Genomic DNA, 18936 nt, shown 5'->3' on the forward strand with positions numbered 1-18936 from the left:
GTATGTGCATAGCTGAAGAAAAGGATTGGGGATAAATCAATTTATCCAACATCATATTTCAGCATTTTAAATCCATGCATGGTCTCTTCTCTTTTGAAGGTATCATAGCTCTGAAGTTGATCAAAAGAGTCAGCAACATAGCTCAGCCTGAGACATTTGACCAAAGGACTCGCCACTGAATGCACAGTTGCTATTTCCATCATCTGCCAGGCAGTACTCTTGATTCCAGGAGGTTCTGAAATGAGTCTAGCCAGAAAGTTCAGGATTGTTTGGATCACCTCCTTGGTCCTACTTTATAACCTTAGCAAACAACCTCATTCATTCAAATGGCCCTCCTACACTGAACATGGCTGGCAAGGCACTAAGAGCAAGTGAAGTTATGTGTGAAAATATGTTTCTAGTCTAGTTTAAAGCTCTCATTAAGCACTTTGGCTTAGTGCCAGAGTACCAAGAATATTTCTCTTTTAGTTGTTGAAGTACTAAAGAAAAAAATAAATTTATATGCAAGGAAATCTACCTTCGTCAGGGAATGTATTAGTTTACAGAAAAAAAACAAAGAATTAAGCAACCTTCCTTTTTCTATTATTTCAGATATATTTATTTTAAATAATCCAATTCTTCAAAAAGATATAACTTAAAGAAAAAATTCTCCAAATCCCCAGGACATCCTGGCCAGCTCTATATTCGCATACACCTACCATCCTCGGGCTTCGCTTTCAAGGAATGCATTCAGGCTACATTTTGCTTGTTTTGCTGGCTCTAAAGAAGAGAGAGTCTGAAGGACATCTACGCACCTGCAACAGGAGACTGAGAGTAGTCTCCTCTGCTCAAGAGAAGCTCTGGAAATTCATCAACAGTGCTATTGGAACAAAGTTGCACTTAAGCAGAGGCTCTCACCCCTACCATCCTTATCATCCAAGGAAGAAAAGTAAAATGGCAAAGAGGCAGTCCAGTTATTAATTAATGTTGGATCTACCAGCAAGTGGAGGTAGACCACAAATTCCTTCCTGAAAGTTTGTACCCAGCACGGAGGTGATCTCAGGCTCTAATCCCCTTTCATCTCATTTATTTTTCCCTTTCTCCATTTTTTTAAATCTTTTTTAACAGATGCATTCCATTTGCCATACGGAGGTACCTGCAATCACCTACCTACTTTTCAAGCCTATTCCAGTATCCATAAATGTATACTATTCACTCCTGCAGATGAGACAAAGGCTGACTGCTATATTCAGCTGATTTACCGGTTCCCAAACTTGCTCCCAGGAACTCACAAATCTTCTGGCCCCACCAGCAGCCTACAGTGACTTGAGACTTCTCCTCTGTATTTTACACAGAAGTAACTGGCCAATTTACAATCCTTTAAGAAAAGGCTCTGAACTGCCCAAACTCGCTTATAAGTCATTTACAGCATTAACGACTGACTTAAAAAGACAATAAAAAGCAGGCAACAGCAACCCTGAACGAGCTTCCAGAGAGTCCATCCCCCCTCCCACAGCTGGCTGTAATACTAAAGCAAACCTTGTTACCTTGTTCCCCGCCTTCCATGTCTGCTCTGACATCACCGTGCTGTTCTGTGCTAAGTACAAGTATTCTGAGCCCTTCCAGTATATCATTAACTACAGGAGCTGATAAACTGACTTCCTTCCTATGCCTAGCCAACTAAATTCTTACAATCACAGCTTGTGATAAAAAACTGGTACTTGAGAAAAAAAAATACACTTATTTGAAATTTCTCTGACATATAATTATTGCATTATTGGTAGCTGGAATTTCTCCTCCTCTATTCCAGCATTCCCAGATTAAGACGTATCTCTTTCTTGGGAACTCTGTTCACCACTGATCTTTTTTTTCTCTCAAAACAAAAAGCAACTCTGGACATGTTCAGATTTATTTGGGGCAAAAGGGGGTAGTGCAAGGACAACAGAGCCCTCTGAACAGCACTCCCCATATGTCAGTTACAGATGGCCATACCTGCACTTATGGGTTCTGCATCCTAGAGGTATAATCTCAGAGTGCAGTTCTAAGTAGAGCTAGTAATTAGAAGACCTGACAGCCATGTGTGATGGTTGTATTCCCCTTTTATTTCATGCTAGCAGCACTATGGCTCAGGCATTGCTGATAGGCAGGCTTAATTGGACACAAACATTGTAAAATTGTACAGTCATACCTTGTCAGGAACTAAGCTGCTTGTCTAAAGATATGAATTCCTATGCAGTGCCAATGTCATTGAGAAACTATTAATAAGAAAGGGTCAGGTTAACAGCCTGTATTGCGAGACAGTAAAAAGAAGTTTGACTACAAGTCAATAACTTTTCACTATAAATATTTGTAGCCAGCACAGCCCATTGGGCACAGCAGAGAGCTGCATGGTGATCTCTCCTTGAGCAGGGACTCATCTCAGGCTTGTTCCTTGAGGTTGAGAGATCCCTTATCTGGCATCTGATGTTTCCAGCAAGAAAAGTCACTGTTATATGCAGGCAACATCCATATATATCAAGTTTAAGTGATATTTTCTATACATCAAGCCAGCTTAATTACTAGAAATCTCATAAGTAGTTTTGAAGGTTTATCATCAGTTAACCATAATAGAGTGCTTGACTGCCATCTATATTTGATCATTAATTCTACTTAATCAGTGACTAATAAATTCTTTTTGTTACTCTCAACCAAAACTTTTTTCAGTAATTCACCATGCAACAGCACAAGGTAAGTGCATATGCACACGTGTGTATGAGCGAGTACAAAAGAAAGGACTATCATCTCAGATGTTCTTGAACAATCCGTAGGCTTCATAAACTAACAAACCTGGACAGATATCTTTTCTGAGAAGCTTTCTTGTCCATTTGCTTGGGTATTCAGAGAGAGTGAAATACATATTCTAAGAGAATTCATATGATGAAGACTTTAGACATACTCTTACTGATATGTCAAGTAACTGAGGAAGCTGCACTTCATCTTAACCATTGGTCTCTGCAAATTAGCTGAAGTAATTTTAGGTAAGCAATAGTTAATTGACCAATCCTGCTCAATGGCACTTTCAACTCCACAAGCCAGGACTGGGTGTCAAATTGACACACCGTACATGTCTGTTCCTCATTTTCTATAGTTGCCTGTACAGTTTCACAGCAAACTGTAAGGAAAGATGAGGAATGTAAATAAGAATCAATTTTTTATACTATTCCTTTAGATATATCAGTCTTAAACTTGTATAATTCAGACTGTACTATTTATGGTAGTCATTTATTGCATAATCTATCCCTCAGAAGAGCAGGCCTAGAAATCCAAATCATAAGAGATGATGAACATGAGTGAAAAAGAAAATTAAACTGAAGTTATTCATTCTAATGAAAAATAACATTAAGTGTGCAGAGTCATGATTTGCTCTGAAAAACTGCAGTACTAAAAGTATTAGGAGTGGCAGAAGGCAGAACTGAAACCTGAATTCACTCAAGGAAGCTGTAAGAAATGGCTATTAGAGATTATTGTATCTGCATAAAGAACATCTTATCAAACAGAGCACGAATGCACCTGCAAGTCTATTCTTACTAGAAGCCACGCTAACAAATAGATATTTCTTTTCAGAAAGCAAAAATACCATTAATGAACATCATCATAGTACGGGCTTCAAAGTCTTCGAAGATTAGAATGGTTGTACTAGCTCAAACCTAGGGTCTTCCAAGACTAGTACTCTGTCTACAGCCATTCCAACATGGAAATGCCTAGAAATGTTAGCAAAAGGTGAGAGCATGTTTTGTTTTTCTCTTCTGCTCCAGCAGCTCCAAATATTGTCTGTTCAGGGAGTTCCTGAGCTTAAAGAGGCTTATCTATTTATTAATTCCTGACAGAAATTTCTTCCAAGATTTGCCCAGTTTCACCTTGAATTTGTCTCATATTCTCTCCATGTTATTTCTTTTTTCTTGCAAGTTCTGTGTGTCTATTATCACTTCCATGAAGAACTGCTAACTTTCTTCATTTCGTAGAAACTGGCTGGTCCTTGTAACTCATGGGTGTTCAACATTTTGGTTTGCCTGAGCCACACCAATTGTACACATAGGTTGCTCTGAAAGTAATGCCTCCTAACTATTTCCATGGAAACAATCACTGATAAAAAAAGCACAATAAAACTGTTTGATAGAGAAAATTCTCAGCTATAAAACACTATTTTTCAACATAGGCACCACAATTAGCTCTGCATTTTCACCAGCGATGAACAAGAGCCTGCATGCCATCCTTGCCAGAACCTGTACCAGCCAGAGGTGACCCACTGTTGCTGTCACCACTGCTGAAATGCACCACCCCTCACCTCACTGTGCTCACATCCACTGTTTGGTCCCCATAAACATTCAGCAAACATCAACAAGAATCCTCATCAAGTGAAAAAAAAAAAAGTTTCCATAAAATTTGTCCACAATTACACATGTCTCAAGTGGTAAATTTTGCACTTTATTCTTTCAAAATTTTACTATTGGTTTCAGTATACTACTGTTTCATAGAGACCAATAGATCAACTGAGAAAATATGTCAGGTTTTATTCCCTGGGACATTACTCTATTCACAAGAGGTTAATTTTTCACAGAGTTAAAATATTGACTAATATTGCTAATTTACTTATATAAGAAATGGCTGTGAAAAGCTTCCTATTACAGCTGTTCTTTTTAATGTTTCCAGTGCAATCAGAATTTTGAAATGTTTGTTTTTTGTGCCTTAAAATTGGTCATTAGAATGTTTCCAGCAAGAAGAAACACAATCTTCACACGAAGACTGGTACATCAGTGGATTTCTGAAGAACAAGAAGCTTTCCAAGGCAGAATAATCTCCTAGTCACTACTTTGGGGATATGGCTGCTGGCTGTTTTTTGAGATTTGAAATGGAGTAAAACCTTCAAGTGTATTCATGCCTTCTGGAATGTGATGGGTAAATAACATATATTCTGAATCTATTTTTATTTATTTGCCTTGAAATATACTGTTTAGCTTACAAAAAATACAGTAAAGAATGGCTTGTTGCTTATTTCACAGGGAAGCACTGCTGTGAGATGTAGTATCCGTGTTGCCCTCAGCCTTCACGGATCGCAAGTAAACAAATTTATGGGATTGTTAGAATAGACTGTGGTTCTCATGAGGTGTGACAGTTGTTATTTCATAGTATTTAAGTCAGTATGAAGTGACAGTCAGACACATACTGGAAATGATACCTACAGGCATAAATAACGTGTATCCACATGATTTCTGCAGCATGTAAACACAATGATGCAGTAATATTCCCTTTTTCAGAAGCATTCTTCTTAGTACATCAAGACTGCTCACTGGGCACCTGTGATGTTCCGTGACAAATTGCCCATTCTTCACGCTTGGCCATTCTTTATGGCAGGGCCTACCCTTTTTCAAGAATACTGTTACATTTGCAGTTTTCCCACTCAAACCATTTTCAAAACACAGACCAACTGAATTAGCAGTGAAACTAAAGAAGTGAAAATAAACATGTCTCTGAGGGTGGATGGGGGATGTTGTTTGTAGTTGGCTTTTAGTTCTCACTGCTCTAGTCTGTTAGTAATAGGCAATAAATTACTTTAAACTTCCTATGCTGAGTCACTTTTGCCCATTACAGTAATTGTTGAGTGATCTCTCTGTGCTCATCTCAACCCAAGCCTTTTTTTTCCCCACTGTGTTTTCTACCAGTTTTTTTTTAAACAGTGGGACAGAGAGAAAAATGTGGCAGAATTATCTGCTCATCAGCCTGAAACCATCACATTTACCTTCATCACAACAGAAAAAAAGATGTTTCAACAGAAGCACTGCACACACAAGACATGTTTTGTAACACAGCCACAAGTCATTATCTGATGCAGCCTGTTAATTTAACTCTGATTCAGACAGCACCTGATTGAAGCAAACACTGAGTAGAGCCAGAATTAACTCATGATAAGGAGACGTCAGGAGCCAAGAAATCCTTGCAGCTCTGTCTCAGATTATTTACGTAACCACAGGTTACTCAGGTCAGGGCTCAAATGCACAACTGAATTATGAGCATCTAATAAGTGACTGTGTGTCTAAGCAGGGATAACTCATAGTAACAACTTGCATTGCCAGCAAAGGACACATAAGCTAATCTCCATGACTTGGAACTGAGCAGGCACAAGACAGCACTTAGAAATAGTTAAAATTCAAATGACAGAGATAACTTAATGATGTGCCATATGTTGCTTTCGTTAGGTGCCCACAAGTTGAAATTAATCATTGTTTTAAATAGCACAGAACTATCTGTGGAGGTCTGAGTGTCACAGTCACTTCCTTCCATTATCTCATACAGAATCCTGTTCATTTATCAAGTGTAAAACTTCTATTCCCTCAACACAAAAGAGCTTAATAAGAGGAAAGATACCCTTCTCAAGTTAGTCTACACTCACAAACATTTCCTTGTTGTTTTTATTTACTTCAAAGTTATCGTGCAAAGTGTTGATTTAATGTAAATTTGCTCTGCCAGGTCACTTATTTATTTATTTTTATGTGGATAGGTTAAATTTAAACCAGCAGATTTCATGTGAGAGATCATCTGTCAGCACCCATCTGGCTTCCTGCAAGATTGGGTATCATTTGTCCTATCACAGACAGAATAAAAGCTGAAAACCAATATAAAACCCTGTGCTGTTTACTTTACTAACTCAGCAGGATATGGGGAAAGATGGGGAGAAGGAAATCAGGTTGCACTGAAATGGTTTGTACCACTTCATAAAATTTCTTTGGATTGCAATATATTTTTCATATGCACAGACTAAAATGCAAATAGAAACACAGTAACTATAGCAATTGCCAAATAGGAAAAGAAGTAGTACTGGAGCAAAACCCAAGACATTGAAAGGGAAAGAAAATCGGGTGGGGAGGGGTTATATGAGGAAGAGAGAATGTGTTGCTTGATTTTAATAACATTTCTACCAACAAACCACAAGATTTGTGTTTAGTTCCTAGCTGAAGCAAGTTCTACATATGCTCCACCTGCACAGGCAACTATTTTATTTCTTCATACAGAAGCGCTAACATCAGCTTGCTGAATGGATCCTGGCAACACAACTAGCATTCCTCTCTCCACACTGCCTCTCCTTTTGTCTCCAAATCTGAGCTACCAAGAGATGGCAGAACCATCAGCCCTTAGGCAGCTGCGTTAGCTGCCTAACAGGCCAAAGGCCCAGTGTATTTTAAAATTACTTCAGATGTACATACCAGAGCAGAATGACTGAATTGCTTGGATTCATTAGGAAATTTAGGGATAGAGAATCTTCCCTCTCTGCTGGAAATCTGCATGCTCGGCATTAAGATCATGGCATTACAAAGGGTTCTTGTTCATTAGACAGGTGGAGTAACGAGAATACTGCCCCAGGACAAGCATTTTGGATCCACTTTATAATTTAATTGAGTTTTCTGAAGTACCTATTGTTGCGTGACAGAAGAAAAACGTATGTTACTTCTACCCTGCGGACTTCTTCAAATCATTACCTGCATATTCAAAAGTAAAACACTTGTGTGTGCCAGGTGTTGAAGCAAAATGGTGTGAAGTCAAGCGGGACCCTTCAGACAAGGCTCAATTCATCTTTCTTATTTCCCATTTAGCATATTCACCTCTGTGCCAGAGGGAAATGAAGAACAAAGTATAGCAGTATTATCAACAAGTAACAACCTAAAATGTATTTTCTCTCCCTATGACTAGATAAAATTTTGCTAACTAGTAATGCCTAAAGTTTGATCCCTTTCAACCCAGACCACTCTAAGATCATCTAGTTTCAACCCCCCTGCTATGTGCAGAGTTGCCAACCACCAGACCAGGCTGCCCAGAGGCTGCTCCTTGGCAACCTTTTCCAGTGTGTCACCACCCTCTGAGTGAAAAACTTCTTCCTAATATCTAACCTAAATCTCTCCTGTCTTAGTTTGAACCACTTCCCCTTGTCCTATCCACCCATGTAAACAGTCATTCCCACTCCTGTTTATATGCTCCCTTCAAGCACTGGAAGGCCACAATGAGGTCTCCCCAGAGCCTTCTCTTCTCCAAGCTAAACTAGTCCAGTTCTCTCAACCTTTCCTCATACAAGAGGTGCTCCAGCCCTCTGATCATCTTAGTGACCCTCCTCTGGACCTGCTCCAAGAGCTCCATGTCCTTGCTGTACTGGGAGGCCTCACATCTGGACGTAGTACTGCAGATGTACTATGTACTCACAAGAACCAAGCAGAGGGGAACAATCACCTCCCTCTCTGTGCTGGCCACCCCTTTTTTAATGCAGTCCAGAACAGTTGGCCTTCTGGCCTGCAAGTGCACACTGCTGGCTCACATCCAGCTTCTCGTCCATCAGGATCCCCCAACAGCAGGGCTGTTCTCAAGGAGTCCTTCCCCCATTTTGTATAAATACCTGGGATTGCCCAGCCCAAGTGCAACACCTCGCACTTGGCCTTGTTGAATCTCATTAGGTTCACATGGGCCCACTTCTCCAGCTTGTACAAGTCCCTCTTGATGTGTCCCTCTACAGCTTCAGAAAACAGCAATGTTGTTACATTCTGTGTGAATGGTAGATGATCTGGACCGAAAAAAAGTACCTCCATACTCTAGATCAGGCTGAGAATAATGTCCTGCAGCTCATCTATGCTCTGCAATACATCCAGAGTATCCCTGAAATCATGAAGACTCACCTCCATATGCCATCCCCTATGCAGTAAAAATTAATTCTAACAGTATTCCATTCTGCATTGCAGGAAATTCAAATTTTGGAGGATAAGCTGCATCACCAGAGCATGTCACTAGAGTCTTATACAGTTGTCAGTCTTCCCCTGGGTCCAAGACAATCCCCCCAATCCTCTAGTGAACATTAGTCTCCTTGAATCAGTTCAACAGCATGCACAACAGGAGGCACCACACACTCACTAGTCAGACAGCCATGTATAGAGAAAGTCCTTATTCATATATTTTTCTTGTACCTATTGCTGGTCACGACCAGCAACTGAAACAGAAACATGCGTTTTCAGCCTAATTCCTGGAGAAGTACCAGGGTAAAGGTCGCCATCCTCATGCGGTGAGTGCAACGATCCATAAAAAGCTAGGTGAACAGTAACACCAGAACAATCATCACAAATATTTCTTCCAGTTCCTCTGAGTTCAGCCTGTAGCAGCCTCTGCTTCTGACTTTCAGAAGTAACACTATCCACAAGTCCTCAGCTGAGGACTTAGGGCAATACGGTCCCAAAAATACCACACTCGTGATATGTACTATTGACAGAGCTCCTCTACATAGAACTCAATACTGTTTTACCAGTTTTTTCATTTTCTCATCACACCTTTGAGAAGGGCAACATTTTTTGCCAACACAGTCACAACTCAGACTGTCAGCAGATCTCTTAAAAACCAATGAATAGGTATGTCGATCCTGCGTGTGCAGTCATTCTGTGGTTAGTTGTCTGAGAAACACTGCTTGGAGAAGATGGTCCACCATCTTCAGTTAGGGATCCCAAGTCCTGGCAGAACACTGTAGTCAACCCTAGTGATCTAAGCCCCTCAAGAGCATCCTTTGGTGTGCGATTACACTAGGAACTATAAAAGCAGTAACATTTGTTTGTTACCTTTACTTCAAAGTTGCTGAACCAAAAGCCAGTGTTTTAAAAGGTAAGACGCATCATACAAGAAGTTGTTTTCCACAGTGCCAAAGCTTTAGAATTTATCACTTAAAAGCAGTTGTTTAAACTAAACCAGAATCGAGGATGAGTTACAGCCTTAGCTTAGAATTGATGCAGACACACTACAAGTGGCTGTCAGTTGATATCAAAGTTAAGTAGCCACCACAAGAAATACCTAGCCACTGTTTGGTCTCTAAGGCAAAAAAACTCACATAGGCACCCACACTACATAAGCTAACAGCATGATCGTGTGAATCACTACTAAAGGGCAGGCCAGTCAGGCTCGACCACATCAGCAAACAAAGTCATATGGAGCTCTGAACAGCATTTTTTCTAAAATGAGCTCCACATGTGGAACAGTAATCTACATGAAGCTTTTGCTTCAAATACCAGGAAGAGACAATCTCAATGTGAGCTAAACACAGTCAACTATCCTTTAGCATAAAAACATAACACAGATCTTTCACTGTCTTAAAATACATTCAGTCCTAACAATTTGGTTTTATATCAAGATGGAAGACTTGCTTTTATCCCAGGAAAGCCAGATCTAACAAGATATGGCCCAATGAGACACATTGATTTGGAAGACTTTCAACTCCACCTTCTAAGGATTAGGCCCAGAAAACAAGAACTTTCAAGCAGTTACACAGCTTCTGAATCAACATGACAGCATTCTCAATGCTCCTTCAGAATTTATGCTTTTCAGCAACAACCCATGCCTGTCATACTAATCTCACATAACTCAGCTGAGTAGACAGCACACAAAGCAGGGAAAGATCTCACAGTTCAAGGCAGAGGTTTTCAACTGATATACCTATGGCATCCCAAATGAAAGAAGGATCCTCTTGCACAGGCTCTTCTGCGTGCTTGGTTTACAGACGTAATCCCTAAACTAACCAACTAACTCCAAACACCTCCAAAAAAAACAAGACCAGAGAGAATTGTCTATTTCTTTCAATTCCAGCTGCTTTTCCCCGCCATCAACATTTTCATTCTTAGTGAAAATGTAGCTGTCAAGATGTTCTTTACAACACATTCCACATAATGCATTTTAATCTGGTTTTAATCAGCTGTAAGAGGAAGGGAAAGAGGGGAGGGAAAAAAAAAGTCTTTCACACACAAGCAATTTTCACACATTTAATGTAAGGGCACCCTAATCAAGTTTACAGTACTTCTTGTCTCCACTAGATACTGTGTTTCAAAATTATAATGGGAAAAAAGTGAACAAAATACTAGTTATCTTTAAAGTTTTAAGAACTCAACTATTCAGAGGTGCATATGCATAAACGCCTTCTTAAGAATTACGATTTGTACTTTTCACTCTTATACTAAAAAAATAGTTTTAGCTGGGTCTTTTCACAAGATATCAAAGATGACAAGAATCAATCACTTCAAACTTCTGAAGGTTATATGAGGACTTCCGTTAACAAGGCTACCATGAAGCAAACACTATAAATAGGAAAAGAATGTGCAAGAGCTCCAAGTGAGATGCACAACATATTCTGCAAGCTTGCGCTCCGATAGCCACAAACTGAAGACTGCTGCCTGAGGAAAGCCTGCCTGAATCTCTTCAGTTAGAGTGTACTTAAAACATATCCACCACAGAAAGCTATACAGATAGATAAACACTGGGAGCTTCTGTCCTAACTGTAAAGTTCTCCTTTGGATGTTAACTTTTATGATCAAAGCAAGCAAAAAGGTCAATTTTAGAAGCTATAGGAATTACAGGATGTATTTATTTGTTTTTCCATGACACATAATTAAGAGAACTCGTGTGTCTTTTATTCATGTGACCAAAAAGAACAAACAAAAAAACAGGTATCTGTGAGAAAGTAATTCAGGTCTTTAAGGTAGTAATTTGTTCATTCTCGTGTCCATGTAGTACGAATCAGACAAACTGACTCATGTGTAGGACTGATGGAGTCAGAAATCTACATGAATTACAATTTTCAGTTCAATCATATTAATTACACAGAGGAAACTAAAACATCTATTTGCACAGAAAGAGAGTGGAAATAACAGACATTCACATACACCCCAGCATTTTTCCTACTGTAATATTGCACATTCCAACAATGTTGCACAAATTACTGGCTTTTTATAAAGACCATGTATGAGGTATTAGTCCATTAATAAATAAAGAAAAATATGGAAAAGCACTTAATATAATGCAATAATCCATTCCAAGTATTTAGTGAATGAAAACAGAACAAGTGATAATACGCATCCTCGCGGGAAAGGTTAACATTACTTAGCAAATAGTCAGCTTTCAGTATCAGTTCAAGAAGCAAAGAGTTAAACCTTTCTGATAAAGATCTTAAATTCAAAGCCTACTTATAACACTGCTGTTCAAAAATGCTTATTTTGCTCATGCAATCCATTTGAAAGGTAAACTGAAGTTAATATATATATATATTAAGAGTTTTGTGTTTTTTTTAAGGAGTTTATACTGGTTACAGATTTCCATAGCACTGAAGTTGTTACCTATTAACCTGCTTGTTATCAGACGCCAGCACCACAAAGTATTAGGTGAATATGGGAACTGTAACTTCCAGTTTTACTATTCCTTTATGCCAAGAGTTTACCATTCAAATCGCAAAGCTGAATAATCTCTGCTGACAGGTAATAAATATATCCAAACGCAATCTATTTCTTATTTAGACTGTTCCAGAAACACTAGGAATCTGAAAGTAAGCTTATTTGTTTAAGTTTGCCAAAGCACAAAGGAGAACTTAAGTTCAACAAATGGAACTATGGCAACTACAGTGCACACATGATAATATGAGAAGCAAGACTGTATTCAATATGCTCTTCTGAATCTTAAGAGATATTTGTGTTTTGGAGAGGTGGAGTAGGAAACACACTATGTGCATACACAAACTTGCATACATCAATAGCCCTTAAGCAAGTGAAGGGTTATTCACATCCTCAATCTACATCACTCTCCTAGGTGATGAACAATCTTAACGTATTTATTTTTTTGTTTGCTTTTAAGTTGGAACATACATGCTTTGTTTCTAACAGATTTGCAATGCTGGACAAAGTAGCAAAGACAGTTTTATTTCCGCTGCTATTTTGTGCAAATTGTTGAACTTGTGGACTAAGTCCATATTCAGTAAAAACCACTAGCGAAAATCTGAAAGGCATAATAAAAAAAAGCAGCACTTCAGAATAAAGTATCACCACTGCTAGAAATCCATGCACCAGTAACTCAAACATTCCTGAATTGGCATAGAAGAATTATATTATATTTCTAAAATTAAAAAAAATATATGATGAATTTACTGAGTGCTTACTAAATTGAAATACAAAATTTCTTCTGTTGCAAGATTATTTATCTCCTCTTTTAAGTAGTTACTGAGGCGTTTAGCTCTTAATTGCATGTTGTTTCTATTCTGAGAATTAGTTCCATCTATAATTTCTTTATAGCAGTTAAGTGTTTTTAAGAACACACAGTTCAAAGATCTCTTTCCATATTAGCACACAACCAAGGAGAATTATGGAGGCATTGAAAGAAGAGATGAAAAGAAAGGAAACATTATTGCCCAGAACAGTCTGTGTATGTAGTAACCATGTTTCCTCGCCTCTGAGTGACAGTCCTGCAGTGCTTGCTGGATCCATGGAACCTGTTATCAGTTCGCACTGCATGTCGGTGTGCATTCTCAAAGTCACTAAAAGAAAACATCTTTTCCATATTTTCAAACACATCATCAAAGAGTCCACCTCCAAAGGAGAACTCCTGGAAAGAACGTCTTTGCCGATTGTGAGCTTCCCGATGACTTCGGAAGTGATTTTCAAAGTGCTTTTTCGACCGTGAGTATTGACTGAAGAGGTCATAGTCTTTGAACAGATCATCGAAGTTGAAGTTAAATGACGACTGATGAAACGGGCTTCCATTATTTCCTTGTCCTCCGTGACGGCCAAATTGATCATATTCTCTTCGTTTATTCTCATCTGATAATGTTTCATAAGCTATTTCCAATTTAAAAGAAAAAGTTAGAAAATGTCAATTGCATGCACATGAAGACTAGAACCATACAAATACACAGAACAGCCTTTCCCCACTCCTGCAATGAGATATTCTCCAAGCTAGACTTCAATTGAATGCTCAAGTCCAATCAAGATTAATATTAAACTTCTCACAATCCAAAAATCAGCTGTTTCAAATTAACTACAGCTATTTACTTATAATAATAGTTACACTCCGAAGGCAGATCACAGCCTCAAAATTTTTAATTCACATAACACTGTTTAGCTAGCAATAAAGATTATTGCTTATATTTGAAAGAAGACAGCAGCAAGATGTGTCGATGCAAAAGACTGAAGGTACAAGGATGTGTTAGGAACTCTCCCTAAACAAGTAAATTGCCTGCTGCATTCTCATCACAGAAACAGTGCAGTGTCTGCAAAGCTATTTGCAGGCAGACAGTAAGCTCCAGCTATGCTGGACTTAGAATTAAATGATAAGCTAAACATTAAGGGCAAAAAATAAAATAAAGGAAATGGATTACCTATTTGTCTAAACTCTTAGCATTTCAGAAGTCTATCAATAAACCCAGATTTTTGATTGGGTATTATCAAAACGGAATTAGGTTTCCATCTGTTCCTTGGTCCAAAACTACAGCTACAGCTGTTTCAAGGCAGAAACTGACATATAAAATACTCCTTGTAATTAGAATATGCATTTGGAGCGCTACCACTTTCTTACCTGTCAATGGTTTCTCAATTTTTCTACACAGCTCAACACATACTTAGAACTCCCACTTCCTCCTTTAGCACAGCTAACAGCTGCAGTTTCTAAAAAGACCACCCGTTCTTCTGACTACATTATTACCCTTCTTTCAAAGTAACTGTTCTGTAGACAGGAAGATAAAGCTCAGAGTTGAGACAAACACACAAGATGGATGAATGTGATACTATGGGGAGCATAAGCGAGAACATCTTATTCTTCAGCAAACCTTGTCATGTTCTTGGTTATTCACTTCCATTAATATATTTTCATCACAGAACACTCATGAAAGATGCATTCTTAGGATAGTTCAGGTTGGAAGTGACCTCTAGTTTACTGCTTTGCTCAATTAAGTCAGTTATGAGATCAGCCTACTTCCTCAGAGCTTTATCCTCTCATTCCTGAAACGTCTGCAAGGATTGAATGCACAAAGAAACTGTCTAGGCAACCTGTTCCACTCGTTGCTCACCCCCTAGGCAAAGAAAGTTTTGCCTTATAGCCGCAATGAAACTCTTGTGCCTGATGTCTCTTGTATTTCCACAACGAGCCACGAAAGAGCTTTTCTGAAGGTTTTTTTGTTTGTTTCTCCTTGAAGCCCTCATAATCCTGAGCTGGATCTTATCAGGCAGATCAAAGGTACAGTCACTGAAGTAAACTCCCAGGGCTAAAGTCGTCCTACTCCCACGTATTTTTGTGAGAAGAGACTTCAGCCTAGCAATTCAACAGGCAGACATGCGTGAACTGCTTAAGAGGCCTGCCTACGTTCAAAAACAGACACAAGTCCAACACTGACATGTGACATTTGCCACCACAAAAGTAGAAATAAAAATATATACATTTTTCTTATCTTATACTGTAAAAGCAGTATACTTAAGTTAATGTATTTGTTCATAGATGTAATTATAGAATAGAATAACAGAACAGCTTATGTTGGAAGGACCTCAAGGATCACCCAGTTCCAATCCCTTGCCATGGGTGGGCTGCTACCCACTAGATCTACGCCTAGAATCCCATCCAGCCTGGCCTTGAACACCTCCAGAGATGGGACATCCACAGTTTTCTGGGCGACCTCTTCCAGTGCCTTACCACCCTCTCAGTTAAAAACAAACAAACAAACAAAAAACTGCCATACCATCTAACCTAGATCTCCCCCTCTTACAATTTAAAACCACTGCCCCTCTGTCCTATCACCATCTGCCCACATAAAAAGTCAATATACAAGCCATGTGTCCAATTATTTTAAGATTAAGGTACGTATACATTACCTTCAGCAATTTCTCTAAATTTTGCTTCCGCACCAGGACTCTTATTTTTATCTGGGTGATATTTCATCGCCAGTTTGTGAAATGCCTTCTTGATCTGGCGGTCAGATGCATTTTTTGGAACTCCTAAAATATCGTAATAGCTCTCTGTAGCCAGTATTAGCTCAGTTATCATCAAAATGCAGAGAGCAAATGTGAAGATAGATTGCGTAGTTGCCATTTCTGTGGTTTCTAGAAAGAAAAAATAAACATACTTGAAGAAGTTATTTCAGGTTCACAGCAACTTAAAGAAAAGGTACAGCTATAAGCTGAAAGAGTACGACGTGTATTTTTCATGAGTCACTCTGACAGATATGTAAACAAGTTTTTTTACTCACGTTAAAAAGTCCCATCCTTTAGCTTTATAATCAAAGAATACGCAAATGGAAATCCTGCAAATTCATATTCCACATCTATCACAGACTACTGCTATTTTTTTTTTTTTAAAACATTACCCATGCATTACCTCACCAACTAGAAATTGGACTATGAATTCACGATGCCTTTCACTACACAACAAACAGTTTATGCTGACATACCTGGACTAACTTTAAAATAAATCTTGAGTTCTAGGATCATAAACACAGTTGCTCTAAATTAGAGTGCAATTTTCAAAATACACTGAATACACTGGCAGAACGATTCACTGATGAACTTGAGCAACAATAAGAATCTGAAAACACAGCAGGACTAAAAATCAACTTTCAGATACAGGAAACCAAGATTGTTAGACACTAATGCTCAACTTCAGGTCATTTAACTGGTCTAAGTTGAACACGATAAAAGCAGAACACTCATCTGGAGTACAGAGTTCAGACAAGTAGGAAACTTCTTCCACTGCTTACAATAGGCTGGACTTAATTTGTTTTCATATTAGACTGTGCTTGAAATAAAAACACCTATCAAACCTCTGATATAAAGGAATTTATCTGATAAATATCACTGTATATAGTAAGTTTACACACCCAATTCTCAGTGCATTAACTGAACTCAAAAAGCAGTTCTCTACACAAGGCAAAATATGGTGCCATTTCCTGAAAGTTTAATAAGCAAATCTTACAGTCTGAGCATCATGAAAGCCAGCATATTTTAACCTTAGCTGGTACACAACCCAACCATTTGTTCTTCAAAGGTTTTTAACAATGAGTATCAGGTAAATGAGACAACTGAATCTTTAAACAGGAAGTCCAAACCCTCTAAACTAAATTCATATAAAAGCACAAAAAATGTCAAAAAACACATTTCTAAGAGATAAGTCAAGGGGCTAAAATGAACGTAGTGAGGTCAGAGCAAAAAGCTCATACAAGATTAACATACCCATGCCCTCTTAAGCATTTATTTGGCTAGCAGCCTGCATGATATCAAGTGTTATGGAGTAGCAGTCGGAACAAATTTTATTTTCATCAGTATATCTAGACACCAAATGGACAGTTCTTCGCCACATTCCTCTTGCATGACACCAGATAGATCTTCAGCACAAGAAGCTTCCCACATTTTTCCACATTATTCTTTCCCACCAGTTCACTCATCTGAAACTTTCCTACCTGGACACCAAGACCTACACATGCATCCATCCCTCTCCACCTTCTGTGCTTTCCTTCTGCTTTGCACATACAGATTTTTGTCTTCTTAACATGCCAGAGACTAATTATGAATGCAGAGACCAATTACGTATGCACAATGTGAGGAATATGAGGAAACAAAGACATTCTGCTCCATTCTCCTGGAATGGCAGGGAGGTGACTAACCTCCCTGCTTCTACTAAACACTAAATGGAGCTGAAGAGTTGTCTACTTCCTTCATTAAAAGGTAGAACCCATGTTTTTCAGTCTGAGAACACCAAGTCACTCACCAGAGTTCTTTGCTCTGCACAAACCTCACCATTTATATTACTCTTTATAAGAATTATACTTAGGTTTCTCTTTCAGTACAATTTTACTTTAGGATTTTGGCAATGCAGTTCTATGCTCCATCACTCCTAGTTCTACTTAAATTTCTAAGGATTTTCTACCCCATCAATTTGTAAAGTCAATCAAAAAGTGAGGTATTTCTTTGCGTTCAAAAAGAAGCTGTTTAAAACCTCTCAAATCTTTTAAGCCAGAAAGAAAAAGAGAGGCTCAAATGAAGCGATAAAACAAATGAAAATCAAATATAAATGGAACTCAAATGTAAGCAGCGTTTTATCCTAACTCTTGTATTTAGGTAACATATTTTGAATTAATCAAAGATATTGGATTTCCTTCCCCAGATAACAGCTGTTTGATATGCAGTCAGCATCTCAGTGGTGCTATTGCCAATTAAGACAAAAGTAAAGGCCAGGTTTGACTTCCCATGCCCATCAACCCCAACTATCTTCACAACTGCTTTCATAACGAAGTCTCTTTAAAATACTTACTCAGCATGTTTCTTCTCCCTCAGCTTCCCCAGCGAAGGGAAAAGTTTCACTTTCTAGGCTTTCTCCAATAATTATGAATTCTCAAATAGGTTCTGCACGCTGCCTGGCATTAAGCTTATTCGACAGAACAGCCCCCCACAGCTACAGCGCAGAACGCTGTTAGGAGCCAGATTTTATTTGGGTACATCTAGCAACAAAGTGGGAGATTTTATGAACACAGATTAAGCACTTCACTCTATTAGATAAGTAATTACAGATCTCAACTGCTACTCAGCTCGGTATAAAAAGCACAGTAACATCTATCAGAAGCACTGCAGAAATGACAGTGCTCAGTTGGTTATCAGTTTATCAGCAGTGCGGGCTTCATCCAGGCACGGCAGGCAACGTTTGTCACACGCAGAAAACAGAGCAGCCCCTTCCACCTCGCAATGCCAGCTCCCCGTTTACTTGAACGTTCGTCAAGTCTCGCACGCTCACAAACCCCACACAACATCGCTCTGACTACGTATAGTGCGAGTTTCATTTCGCATTACTACCTTCGCAAGCGACTTGTTACCGGCAAGAAAGTTCCCCAAGTTTCCCGATGGCTGCTATTAGGAGTAACGCGATGATTCGGCCCGCCCCGCGGCCAGCACAGCCCCCCTGCAGCCCACCGGGATCGGCTTCTCTCCGCCTCACCCCCCCCGCAGGCAGACCCGGGAGCTGAGGGGAACAGAGCCCGGCGGGACGCTGCCCGAAGCCAGGCTACAGCGGGCGGGCCTACCGAGGAGCTGCAGCCCAGAGGAGCGAACAAATCCACCGCAGGAGGCCCAGCGACCCCGCGCCGCCCCCTCAGCGCCTCGTAACCCCTATGCTCCCTCC

At 39.2% G+C, this 18936-nt stretch overlaps 1 protein-coding gene across 1 annotated transcript; it reads right to left on the reverse strand.

Annotated features, from left to right (window-relative positions):
• Positions 1-10773: 10773 nt before the first annotated feature.
• Positions 10774-18860, reverse strand: DNAJB9 (DnaJ heat shock protein family (Hsp40) member B9). The gene is made up of 3 exons (XM_003201997.4): positions 18839-18860; positions 15645-15872; positions 10774-13622 (listed from the first exon to the last, which is right to left on the reverse strand). The coding sequence occupies exons 2-3, from the start codon at positions 15859-15861 to the stop codon at positions 13189-13191; spliced, it is 651 nt and encodes a 216-aa protein (XP_003202045.1). The 5' UTR covers positions 15862-15872; positions 18839-18860; the 3' UTR covers positions 10774-13188.
• Positions 18861-18936: the final 76 nt, after the last annotated feature.

This window comes from Meleagris gallopavo, chromosome 1, assembly GCF_000146605.3.
Source record: "Meleagris gallopavo isolate NT-WF06-2002-E0010 breed Aviagen turkey brand Nicholas breeding stock chromosome 1, Turkey_5.1, whole genome shotgun sequence".
In the NCBI taxonomy this organism is placed as follows: Eukaryota; Metazoa; Chordata; class Aves; order Galliformes; family Phasianidae; genus Meleagris; species Meleagris gallopavo.

Coding starts and splice junctions, on each gene's coding strand:
- DNAJB9 (XM_003201997.4), bottom strand. CDS start 15,861: ATGGCAACTACGCAATCTATCTTCACATTTGCTCTCTGCATTTTGATG. Junction 13,623..15,644: donor ATTTAGAGAAATTGCTGAAG/GTAATGTATACG, acceptor AATTGGAAATAG/CTTATGAAACATTATCAGAT.